Here is a 12,351-nt window from a genome sequence, read left to right on the forward strand (position 1 = left end):
TAATATAATTGTAACCATGCTTAAACAACAAAAGTATAAATGAGATGAACAAATAGTCAATAAAGCGTTTAAAAAGTTTGATTTTTTATTTTAATTTTTCTTTTTTGACAACTGAAAAAGAGTAGAAGTCTGTAAGGTGGATGTACAGCGACCTGTTTTTGGTGAGTTGATGGTTGTCGCATAGATGCCGCCGGTGCGTTTGTTATTGTTGGTTTTATTTTTATTTTATTTGTGTTCCTTGAGCGATCACGTGTGTTTGTGACTTTGCGAGTACCAAGGCCGCGAATATCATATCCATAGCCAAGTTCTGCGCTGACGTCAGCGAAATTAAGTGTTTGCAAATAAAGGAAATGGCTGACAATGTGGACGATCAAAGTGTGCTGTGTTGTATCAAAACAGTGGTTCTGACAGTCGTCAAAGTCGCCTAAACCGTTCGCTTTTCCGATTGGACAATGATGATCGAGTTGTCATTCGTTAAGTGATAACGCTGCTATCAGCAGATCTAAAAATACAGTGTTGACGTTGCAAATTTCTTGAAAATGCTGTACATTTAAGTTTTGCACAAAGTGAACACCCTCATTGGTGCAAGTGTACCGTTCTGGCTTCCCATTGGCGCAGAAAATTGATTGAATGTATTCATGTGACCTTTAATAAACCTGGTTTATTGTTTCACATATTTTGTGATTTAGCATAAAATTGTTCGGTTTGTTGTGTTATCAAGTGGTTTCTCGTCCATTGTGCCGTGCTTGTGAGTGGTCGTTGGCGAGTGACATTGCGTGAGAGGCTATCGAAGGGATCCAAAACATTGAGTCATGCTGATGGTCTGATTGTTATGGTGGATTTTTCATTGACTCGGCACGGGATTTGAACTTTTATCCTTGGTACGGCGATAATTTTCAATTCTTCGGGTTGAAAGGTCGATCGCTTATCGGCATTTTCAAATTTTACGAGTACTACAACTGTCGCCTCGTTTTTATTTTGCATATTTTGTTTACTAGACGCTGTTGTTTACGTTCGCCAGTTCGCTCAGAATATTGATTCATAAAATACGAAAATACGATTGGATTGCTTGTTTTGTTGTATTGACGTATTGTTTATCTCCTTTTCTCAGGAGAGTGGCACAGCACGTGTCAGATTGGGTAAATTACCGAGCTAATACCACAACAAACATTAAGGTAGCTTGTTTTTGTTTTCAACCAACACATTTGTTGTTCAAAGAATGCCATCTATCATTCATCACTTTTTTACTATTTCCCAACATTGTGTAACATTTTGCCTCAACGGTGAACCCCAATTCATTCACTTTTTAACGTTTTTGCTAATTAAACATTTACGGCTGTGATTATTTATCAAATGTCAATATCACGTTTGACGTTAGAACAGGGCCAACTTTAAATGTTTTGCATAACCTTGAATAATTTGATAGGGATTTAATTTTTTATCTGTTTTTGTCAATCCTAGATTTGACTACTTCTGGGTATATGTAAATAAGTCACATTTGTAAACACTTGGTATTGGAATTTAATTTAAATCAGAGCACCTCTCAAAAAATCTATTCACTTAGGTGAATAGTATAAAATTTAATTAGTTTTTTTGGTTGTATACGGGGTGTTCGGGAAAGGGCGCGTACTTGTAAAATGTTTTGTCTACTTTGGATATGGTTTTTGAACTGTGAACTCTTAATCTCTAATTTTTTTGATTATTTAAATTTAAATGTGACAGCATTTAAATTGTTAAAATCTAGAACTTGTGCATTTTTTAAATTTTATTGCAGATCACCATGTTATGACTATCATTAATAAACTTGATACGAGATAGTTATGTTATGAGAGTGTTTCTCTTCCCACCAATTTTGCAAGAAATTTCGTCATTTTTGAGACGATGTTATAAGTTAAAAGTGACATTTATTGTTTGCCAAATGGGCGGTTCGGCCTCCAAATTTTCACATGAATAACTTGGACCTATTTTCGGTTCGGTTTTTATGAATTTGTAATGTAAATTAATTTCGTGTTTATATTTTTTATTCACATTTTATTGATATGTAAATCGGAAAAGGGGGAGATATTGAATGAGAAATCGTCATTTCCATAAAATATTATCTAATAATTTGATATGTTGATTGAGTTACAAAACTATTCAAATTCCAAGGAGAATAGCTCGCATTGAATAACTGCATACCAGGGTTGGGGGAAAAATATGGTAAAACATCGTAAAATTTTTATTTAAAAATAAAAGGGACAACCATTTTAACAAAGAATGATGCACAAACGAGCTGGTGGTTGTTTATGGTAAACAAACAAAGTCAATTCTGTATACTGAAGGGCCTCACGAAAGCTTTTTCATTTTTTCAAAAATTTTTCCGTAATCTGCATTTACTGCCCAATAACGTAAATTTTTCGATTAATTTTTTTCACCTTGCATTTTCACCTGGGGTGGAGCTAGATACCAATAATATTATACTTAGCACAAACATTTTGAATTTTGAATTATGATTTTTCGATTACCTAGTAGACCGGCGGTGCAAGAATTTTGGTGATGTTTATAAACACATTTTTTGTTTATTATCGAAGCGTTTTTCTAAAAACATATTGAGTCACATTTTTCCATTTAAAATGTTAATTTTCATTGGCATTTACTACGTTTTATTAATTTTTTAATACCGCATTGTTCAGCCATTTTTATAGGGTTTCATCGAAATGATTCATAAGAACAGCTCAAGTGACACCCAATACGATTATTTAACTATTAATTTTTCCCAAATCCTTGAAGTATTTGAATGAATGCGAGTTTTCTTTCTAAAGTTGTGTTTCAATTTGCCCCACTTTCGGTGTAATTGATATTTATTTAGACCATGTGGGGCCCGGCATTGAATTGTATTTTTACAGGTCACTAGTCATGAGTGATTTTACGAGGAGTTATTTCGTCGACCCCGGAATAACAATCAAGGAGGAGCCCTTACGTGAAGAACCGTCAATAATGAACACTTCTGCCAGTGTCCCGATCCCAACGCGCCGTATAATGGAAATATCCGATTACCGCGACTTCGGCATCGACTTGGACAACTCGCAATCGCCCCTGTACCCAGACAGCACCTTGGGCAACATGCAGACCCCTGACGGCTTCGACAACACGACCGTGTGGGGCAATCGCCTGATAATCAGCGACGAGACGATAAAGACCGAGGCTTTGATCCACATGGACGACGACGACATCTTCCAAGTGGACAAGGCCGACCTGATCCAGGGCCCCACTTTGGCCGAACTGAACGCCAACGACGACACCCTCCTCGGCGACTTGAACTTCGACGATTTGCTCCTCCCGGAGGAAAACACGTACCTGAACATGTCCCAGAAGATGTCCACGGCGTTTGTCCAGAACTCCAACCACCTCAACAACAACAGCCCCACGGTCACAGCGTCCTCCTCGTGCCCCCAGCCCAGCATGTTCCTGTACAGGGACCTGGACCTGCCAGTTGCCTCCAACCACTTCGACATGTACAGCGCCAAGACCCCCGTTTCGGCCTTCAGCCCCGCCAGTCAGAGCTCGAATTCGCCCCAGTTGCGGTCGTCGCCGCTGCACATGGGGGCGCAGAAACACAGCACTTTGCACGAGCTGCTCATGAAGCGGGAGAATTACATCTCGCCGGAGCGAGGGGTCGCCGCTGGGGTGCAGAAAAGCACGCCCTCCACGTCGCCGAACGTGCGGATGCCGAGGAGCAGTCACACCTCGCGGCTGTCGTCCTCGGCGCCCACGCACGTGGGCTTTGCCGATATCTGGCAGAGGAGGGAGCCGAGGAAGCATTTGCTGTCCACGGGGTCGCTGGCGGAGGCCGGATCGACGTCCTCCATCTCCACGGGAGGGATTCTGAGTCCGGATCCGCAGGATTTCTCGCATGATGAGTTTGATACGGATGAGGAGAGCGATGGGGATCATCATTATGAGGATGTTTCGTCGGAAATAGGTGAGTTGGACAAGTGATAGGCGCACTTGGCATACTTGTCCAAATATTTTGCTGATTGTACGAGGAACATTCTGGATCCAAAGTACAAGTCGTGTTTTTGTGAATGAAAATTTCAAAGGTTGTTGCTCATCAACTCAATTACAAAACAACAAAAAATAGACACTTCATTTGTTCACAAAGAAAAGAATTTCGAGTTATTATAGTTATCAATAATATGAGAGCGAAAACACAAGCTTAAAGTTCCAAGGCTGTCTACGTAGACACCCGAGAACTTTAAACGTTTTTGTATTAGTGTTATCAATTTTTTTTGATAGAACATTTTAATTTAAAACACGTTGCTATGGGCGTGTTTTAAAATAGTGTTTATAATCTAGGATTTAGATATTAAAAAGAAGGCTGAAGATATTACCAACAATTAAAAATATTCTGCTCATGGCCAGGTCAGGTATTTCACTCCCATTAGAATATTTTTTAATTTTTTTTTGTTTTTATTTGGTTTACTTTTCTTTTTCTGCTGTTACATTTTTTTCAAAAGTAACCGATATTTGTTTACTATTTTTAATAGAACTTTTTTTATCTTTCTGTCAAGGAATAAAAATATTGAAATAAATAAATAAACTCAAAGAATTCTTTTAATATCTTGCATGAAAACTCTGAATATGAAACATAAAAAAACTGTCCCCCTTATTATAAATTAAAGCAAAAATAAAAAGGACTTTTTTATTTTATTTTAGTTTTTTTTTTGGTTTTTTCTTACCTGAAAGTGTACACTGTGTCAAAATATAGGATTTAAAAAAATAAATTCGAACTTTTCGAACGTAAATTTTATTAACTTTGTACATATTTCACAAAATTGTGCAACAAACTTGTATTTAAATTATTTATTAATTTTGAAATCTTGAATAATAAATCATTTTTTCTACATTTTTTAGTTATTAATTCCGATTTGAAATAAAAACTGCCAAAAAATGTGGAAAATTAAAGTAATATAATTTGTACTGTTACAATGAAAAAGAAAAAAATTAGAAATTTGGATGACAAAAAGTTCTTTCGCAAGATAAAATAATATCACCTCAGGTGCACAAATCATTATTGTTATTGTTTAAAAATCTTCAAAATATCCCGTGTCTGACTTAAATAAAGTCTCAACTCTACGGCGTAACTCTTTTTGGCATCGTTTTATTATACACAGTCGGAAAAAATACAATTTATTTGTACAGTTTTTCTGAACCACAATCAATAAAATCAGAAGACGTTATTGAGAAATGAACAAAAAAAACTCTATTTTATTTGAAAGAAACATTTGAAAATTCAATTTTAAAAATTGTGACCGAAGTGAAATGAGTAAAAAAGTAAAGGGAAAAATTCATTAAATGAAACAAAACAATCAACAAATCAGTCGTTTATATGATGTTTTTATTCTTGAAAATGCTAGTAGTAAACCTCAAAATTACAATCAAACATTGTTTATTTGTAACAAACTACACAAATTATATAAATAGGTTTAACGTTTAAAATAGATCAACATTGAGTTCGATTAGAATTATCGTACAACTTATTTTTTACTTTTTAGTTGTTACAGACTCGTAGATAATGCGGAAGAAGTCTGATATTACGAAATCTGAAACGATTTTGCGTTTTACTTAAAGGAATTAACAACATAATGATTTTTTTAGGTTTCCGAAAATGGAAACTAAGTCATTGTTTTGAGCTGCGATTAAAAATAAGTTGAATAATCGGTTTTAATTTACATTAGCCGTCTGTTGTTGAACGGAATTCCACAAACAATGGACTTATTCATAGTTATCATTAGCACAAATTGAATCATTCGTAGACGAAAAGTGCAAAATTGTGTCTTCTCTTGATAAAATAATACACAATGGAGCCATTTATGCCACTGCTAGTCCAAGTAGTTATTTATTAATTTCCTTATAAATTTTGGTGGGTGTTATGATGAGGAGCAGCCAAGGTCTGAGAAAGCCTCCAAAACCCGGATATGTAAACTATTTATATTATTTTGGCGCTTTTCCATTGAATTTCCCTTTTTCCAAGATTGCAGCAATAGCAATAAACTAAGTCGGGCTATTTTGACTGCTTGTAGACTCCGATGACGACGAACACGTGCCTAAACAATCAAACAGCAAGAAAGAACGGTATTTCTGGCAATACAACGTGCAGGCAAAAGGCCCCAAAGGGCAGCGTCTGGTAATGAAATGTAAAATGGAAGACCCGCACGTCCTTAACGAAGTAACTGATCCGGTTTTTAGCCCTGATTGTTCAGTTAGAGGTATAAAACACAGCGGAAAAGCGCGCAAAGGCGACGGCAACGATCTGACGCCAAACGCGCGAAAGCTTTTCAACATTGGAAAAGAACTAGATAAGTTGGGGCGGACGATCAACGACATGACGCCCGTCAGCGAACTGCCCTTCAACGTGAGGCCGAGGTCCAGAAAAGAGAAGAACAAACTGGCCTCCAGAGCCTGCCGTTTGAAGAAAAAGGCCCAACACGAGGCGAATAAAATCAAACTGAACGGGCTTGAAAATGAACACAGTAAGGCACAAATTGCTAGTTACAACCCGATAACTGTTTTTGTCTAGGGAACATTTTGCACGGGATTTCGCAATGTAGGGACCTGGTGATGGCCAAACTGCAGGAACAGTCGCCCGAAAAACAGGAAGAGTTGTCGGCAAGGATCGAAAATATCTTCAAAGCTGCAACAAGTAAGATTTGCAGTGATGTGAAATTAAGTTGGCAACGCTGTTTCGTGTTTTTCAGGGTTGAAAGTTGCGGGTTTTACCACAGACTACGTTAACAAAATTCTAGAGAAAATTAACAAAGGACAGCCTGTCACAGGATTGGAGGATAATATTTAAGTGTAACCAAATCTGTAATTGAATCTCTATATCGCATTTTAGGTATAAGCAAAAATATATTTTTAATAACCATATTTATGTAATTTAATTTGATTACAAATTATCGATTTTTAATTACCTGTAGGTACATTTTTTACAGCTTATGTTAGTAGGTCATGATACATGATACAGTGTTTTGTTATAGTTCCTATTAGGTTACGTTGTTTGCTACAGTGCGTTGTTCGTCAAGTCGACTATGGAACTTAAATTTTATAGGTGACTTGATGAACCATTTTTAAACACACTGTATTATTACGTTTGAATACTTATTGAATTGTAATAGTTATTTATGCACCTCTTCCTGAAAATTCGCTCTTAGGCAGGATTTCACGTCTTTCTGTTTTATTTTTGTCCACATTGGTGCATAAACTTGTTTTAAACTTTCAATATGAACTGCAAAATAAATACTAAACGTTGTTCCAATTAACACAGGTTGTGTTTTGTCGTAATTCTAAATTCTGTTGTTTTTATTTGAGACATCACTTTTTGTTGTTTTGCGGGGTTTTCATGTTACTGATGTTTTAATTGTTTGCATGTAAATTAATGGTCTATATTATCATAAATGTTGATAATTATTACTATAGTATGTTGTTGCATGTAGATTGTAAAAGTTTCTAAAGTAGCGATTATTGTATTGCGCTTAATTGAACGAAGTCGGTATTTTACTTGGCAATTATTGAAGTAAACAAGAAACCAAATTGACAGTGAAGTGAACCGGCAGTTATTTTTATTTCTAGGCTCTATTAGGTTATTAGTTCGTAGGGTAGATTAAAGGTGTTTCTTGGTAACAGTTGGTGACCTGCTCTTCAAACAGTTCTGTGTAAAGAGATAACTATTTTTGGAATGACCACTATATTTTTGTAAATTTTGTAAGCACACCAAGTGAATCGTTGAGACATGTGATTAGATGATAATGTGTTCAGTTTGTGATAAGCTTTCTTTATAATAATGTAAATATAGTGCAAAAGTGAGCTCAATGTAATCAGGTATTTACATTAATCCATAGGTTTATAACGTGACAGAATTTACATTGTAAGGGTTATAAATTAGGTTTATTTTGATAAAAGGGCTGTGTTTTAGGGTTAATTATTGCGGGTGAGCCAAGTAAAATACATGTGATGTGATGACACAATGGTTTGTTCGAGTTGGTTTGAGCCTGTGATGGCCATAAATATATTTTTACATTGAACGCAGACGAATATCCAAAGTTGATATGGTTTTATACTTGTAGTTTAAGTATTGCCATGCTTATGTTTTGTATTTTCATAGTTACAGTTTATGTTAATTTATTTCTATCGGTTAAGTTTGTAACTCTGTCGATTTTTGTTTAATGTTCAATTAATAATAAACGATATTTATAATTATCGCTGTTTCATTTCAAATCCTGCGCAAAGTTTTGACATCACCATGGAAACGACCTAACCAAAAATATTGTTTGGTCAATGATGGACTGGTTAAGTCAACTTAAAAGTGCGAAAAAGTCGTGCATGGTGCAAAATAACCTGAAGAAAGTCCACTATGACTTTGGTAATGGTAAGGAAATGGTCGAGGAGTACAACATGGACACCAATGTGGTGACCCGAAGGGCCTGGAAGGTCAAGGGCGAAATGGGCGGCGAAGGCGAATGGGACATTGAATTGGGGGACCCTGAGGTGAATCCCACCAAGGAACAAAATTTAATCATTCGGGAAAATTCTGGTCAGGTATTGTCATTAAACAGAATTACTGTATAATGGAGCAAAAAATTGTAGCCTGTGGTGTCCAGACGAAATACACGAATCAACCTTGAGTGGCGTATTAGGAATTTGCCATATCCCATCGAAACATATTCCGTGACTGTTGATAATGAAAAAAATTGTCTGGTTGTTAAAACCACAAATAAGAAATATTACAAAATTTTAAGAGTTCCTGAACTTGATAGACTGCGTATTGCACCACAGCATGAGGCAATTCAAATTGCTCACAAATATAATACGTTAATTATTACGGTAAGTTTGCCAAATGCTTAATAATTTCGTACTGATGTAGTTTTCAGTTCAAAAAACCCAAAGAATTATTAGAATTTGAGAAAAAGGTTCTTGAGGAGGTAAGCAAAATCCAACCAAAGAATTTTGGCGATATGGACTGCAAACCAAGCTAATTTATTCACAATTATGTATTTTCTTTTTAACGTTAATAATATACTTATAAGAATAGTCAGCTGTTTTATTTTCTATTTCACAAATCCCATTCCTAATCCTTCACTGAAAATAAAGTTTTCTGTTGCGTGACTGCGAGGGTAGTGTCGCTATCGTCACATAGATAGCGCAGAAGTCGTAATTTTTTTAAAACTATTTCGAATTTCTACAAAATGGCTATTCAATGAAAAGAGGTACTTTTTCGGCCTATTATTTCTTTTATGAGTCTTATGATACACAGTAAATACTTTAAATGAATGTTTCTGGATCTTCCAATGAACATCCTGTGCTATATGGAAAGATACATCTATGCTGAGTTTCTTGAGGGTAGCCTTCCAGAAAAAAATAAACTTCTATTAAAATAATGTTATTACATATTTTCAAGTTGCGTAGTTAAATCGTTTTTCTCCTCCATTTCCTATCTTTTTTTGTGGTTGTTACGTAATTATGTATTTAACATTTTACAATGTCCTTTAATTGTAAAGTCAATTTAATAGCTACGTTGTACACGGTGATATCGCTGTATAAATAGTGAAATATTCATTATGGGATTGTTGACAAGACGAGCTCTCCGGGAAATCAAATTATTTAGCAATAAAAACAATTTCCGAATTGGTTCTAACACATTTTTCCATGGCTTTGCAATGATTTCATATTAAATTTTTTGAAAAAGCTGAGGAAAAAGCTTTCAAAGCAAGCAATTTTTTATGTTCACCTATTGGGTTACGAATTTTTTGACTTCAGGAAGTGTTAAAATTTTGATGTTTTTGTCCCTACCAAATAAAATGGGACATGAAATAATAAACAGAGTTAAGTGAAAGCGTTTTTATTTTAGTTTGGTGCAATAAATAGTAGTTAATAAAAAATATATTGAATATAATAATAAATCGCCATTCTTTCTGGTCAATATACAACTCTAAAAGCGCTTCTCTTCCGTACACCAAGAAATTCAAACGTGGCATCAACTTAACAATTCAAACTTCCTAAGAATCCTAAGAAAGACTTAATTTTTTAATTTTCTCAAAAATATACAGGTTGATTCTAAATTATATTAATATGTGTAGAAAGCAGTGAGACCGTGTAATAAGTGATACCTGAAAAACAGATTACAGATCTTGTGTACTTCTAAAAGCGACACACATGCTCCATGAAGTTTGGACAATCTAGCAACAACCGTGTTAATGAATGAACCCATAATTTTAAATAAATAACTCACCGATTTGAAAGTTGCATAATTGATTGCAAAAATATTCCAACCATAAAAAATAACAGGACGCTGAACTGCCATCATCACCGTAATTAAATTTTTCTTGAATTTTTGAGACGCGTTGTACCACTGCGATTCAAACGTTGCATAGAATAATTTTTGACTCTAAATTAACACGTTTAGAGTGAACAGTTGTATTACAAACACTTACTGTACTAGTGACCAGATTGCCAACGAAACAGTAAATGAAAATTTGGGTTATAGCACCGAGTTCCGTAAACGCAAAAAACCAAAACTGCGTGTTCGACGGCTCGAGCTGTAATTCCACTGTTATTAATGTGTTTGAAGCGAGATTTCTTACCGTGGATATTTTATACATTGCAATGCAAATCATTACAATCGTTGGAACGAACTGCAAAGTTATAATTTCTTTGAAACAGTCTGCTACTAAACTGGTGTATCTGGAAAAGATGTGGTGGAAATGAAAAAAAAAGTTAGAGCGTCTTACTTTTTAATCAGGTTGTAATGTTTCATGCATTCTATTAGAATCTGATTCATCACTTCGTCCTCACCTTTCTGTCCCGAATTTTTTTTCGCCGCGTTTAGTTTGTGCAAGTCGTGGACATTTTTAAGAGTATCCGCAAGAATTTCACACTGAGCTGTAATGTGCAGCAATGACAAGTAAAAACAAGAGTCTGAGGCACAGTTCAAGAAAGCAGTAAGATAGAAACCAACTGTTATATGAACATAAATATATTGGTACAAGAACGGCCTGCGATAATTAAATGGAAACCAGTGGTCTGTTGGGAAATCTTTGTGTCTCAACCAAGACGACACAGTGAGAGCGCTTATGCAACCGATGTAGACTCCGAAAAAGTAAACTAGGAAAAGCGATTTTGTCACTTCAATGTACCATTTTAAAACAGTTCTTTGATGTTCGTTTCTGGGCTGAAATTCTTGTTGGCGGATTTGCTGCCACGACTCTGCGATCTTTTGGAATTTTAGGCGGAACATTAAACTCTTCAGAACTCCTTCTACGGCCCCAAATGCTATTTCCAAAGTCTCAAAAGACATGAACTTGAATCCGTAAACGGTGCATGTTAGAGTGTACAAAAAGCACGTTGCCATGACAAAATTTTTGTAAATTTTGTACACAATTGTCTCGTTTGGGGAATACCACAAACCCAAAATCTTGAGCAGACGGGTGACATTATCGAAAGGTTCGAGTAAGTCAATTTTCTGCACCACCATTTTTGACAAAGTGGCGTGTGGCATGGACTGGATTATCTTATATACCAAGCAACATTTTAAATTATTCTTGGAACGGACAAGTGACACACTTACACGTACACTTATCAGAGATTGAAATTCCTTATTATTATTATTAATAATATATTTTGTTGGATGGGGCGGGACTTAGTCGAGTAACTAACTGTACAATCATTTATATTGAGGATGCAGTTGTAAAATTAAGCATTCTGCTGACTTTTTTCTAACATTGAAGGTTTGTACTTTTCCGCCCCGCCTCTGTACAGCACAACAGGAGCATGTGACTTGCTTGGACCAATCAAGTCGGTTCAAGCAATTCAATTCTTTTTTCATTGGTAAAAACAAGTCGTGGAAAATTGTATGCAGCTCTAGCATTAACATGAATGTACAATTAGTATGGATAATCGCTTTCCTCCTCCCTTTCTTATATGGTGTCTGATAACCTGTGGTTATTACGTGATTAATAATTTAACATTTTACAATGTCTGTTAATTGTAGTCAATTTGATAGCCGGCCACAACATGACATCGTTTAGACACAGTTTGTCGGTTTATTTACAAGAGAACTCACTCAATGACTTTTAACAATTGTTAAAAATACATATTTTCGAATATGTCTTTCGATAGCTTCATAATGATTTTAGTTTTTTCCCTTTTTTTACGTATTTTTGAGCAGAATTATGTTACCCTAACTTTTTTCCTTATTATTTCTTATCACATAATGAAAAAAACGGTATTTGAATGTTGTTTTGTGCAAAATAACGTAAAATCGGTTCATTTTTTTAACAATCTCTGCGGTGCAAATGGCTAACTTGTAACCATGGC

General features: G+C 35.5%; 3 protein-coding genes across 4 annotated transcripts; 2 read left to right on the forward strand and 1 right to left on the reverse strand.

The window, feature by feature from the left end:
• Positions 1 to 287: 287 nt before the first annotated feature.
• Positions 288 to 8,238, forward strand: REPTOR (Repressed by TOR). Of its 2 annotated transcripts, XM_015985026.2 has the most exons (6): positions 288 to 881; positions 1,112 to 1,175; positions 2,886 to 3,961; positions 6,063 to 6,512; positions 6,560 to 6,682; positions 6,738 to 8,238. In XM_015985026.2, the coding sequence occupies exons 3-6, from the start codon at positions 2,896 to 2,898 to the stop codon at positions 6,833 to 6,835; spliced, it is 1,737 nt and encodes a 578-aa protein (XP_015840512.1). In that variant the 5' UTR covers positions 288 to 881; positions 1,112 to 1,175; positions 2,886 to 2,895; the 3' UTR covers positions 6,836 to 8,238. The 2 variants fall into 2 exon arrangements, with proteins under 2 accessions (XP_015840512.1, XP_008190301.1); XM_008192079.3 differs by lacking the exon at positions 1,112 to 1,175 and having other exon boundaries at positions 290 to 881.
• Positions 8,239 to 8,253: 15 nt separating this feature from the next.
• LOC662759 (uncharacterized protein) lies at positions 8,254 to 9,069 on the forward strand. The gene is made up of 3 exons (XM_968837.4): positions 8,254 to 8,577; positions 8,626 to 8,862; positions 8,910 to 9,069. The coding sequence occupies exons 1-3, from the start codon at positions 8,317 to 8,319 to the stop codon at positions 9,012 to 9,014; spliced, it is 603 nt and encodes a 200-aa protein (XP_973930.2). The 5' UTR covers positions 8,254 to 8,316; the 3' UTR covers positions 9,015 to 9,069.
• An 841-nt stretch (positions 9,070 to 9,910) lies between these two features.
• On the reverse strand, positions 9,911 to 11,541 carry LOC103312166 (odorant receptor 4). Its single transcript, XM_008192097.3, has 5 exons — positions 10,767 to 11,541; positions 10,620 to 10,719; positions 10,470 to 10,574; positions 10,268 to 10,423; positions 9,911 to 10,214 (listed from the first exon to the last, which is right to left on the reverse strand). The coding sequence occupies exons 1-5, from the start codon at positions 11,531 to 11,533 to the stop codon at positions 10,158 to 10,160; spliced, it is 1,185 nt and encodes a 394-aa protein (XP_008190319.2). The 5' UTR covers positions 11,534 to 11,541; the 3' UTR covers positions 9,911 to 10,157.
• Between the last annotated feature and the right edge of the window lie 810 nt (positions 11,542 to 12,351).

This window comes from Tribolium castaneum, chromosome 4 (assembly GCF_031307605.1).
Source record: "Tribolium castaneum strain GA2 chromosome 4, icTriCast1.1, whole genome shotgun sequence".
NCBI classification, from domain to species: domain Eukaryota; kingdom Metazoa; phylum Arthropoda; class Insecta; order Coleoptera; family Tenebrionidae; genus Tribolium; species Tribolium castaneum.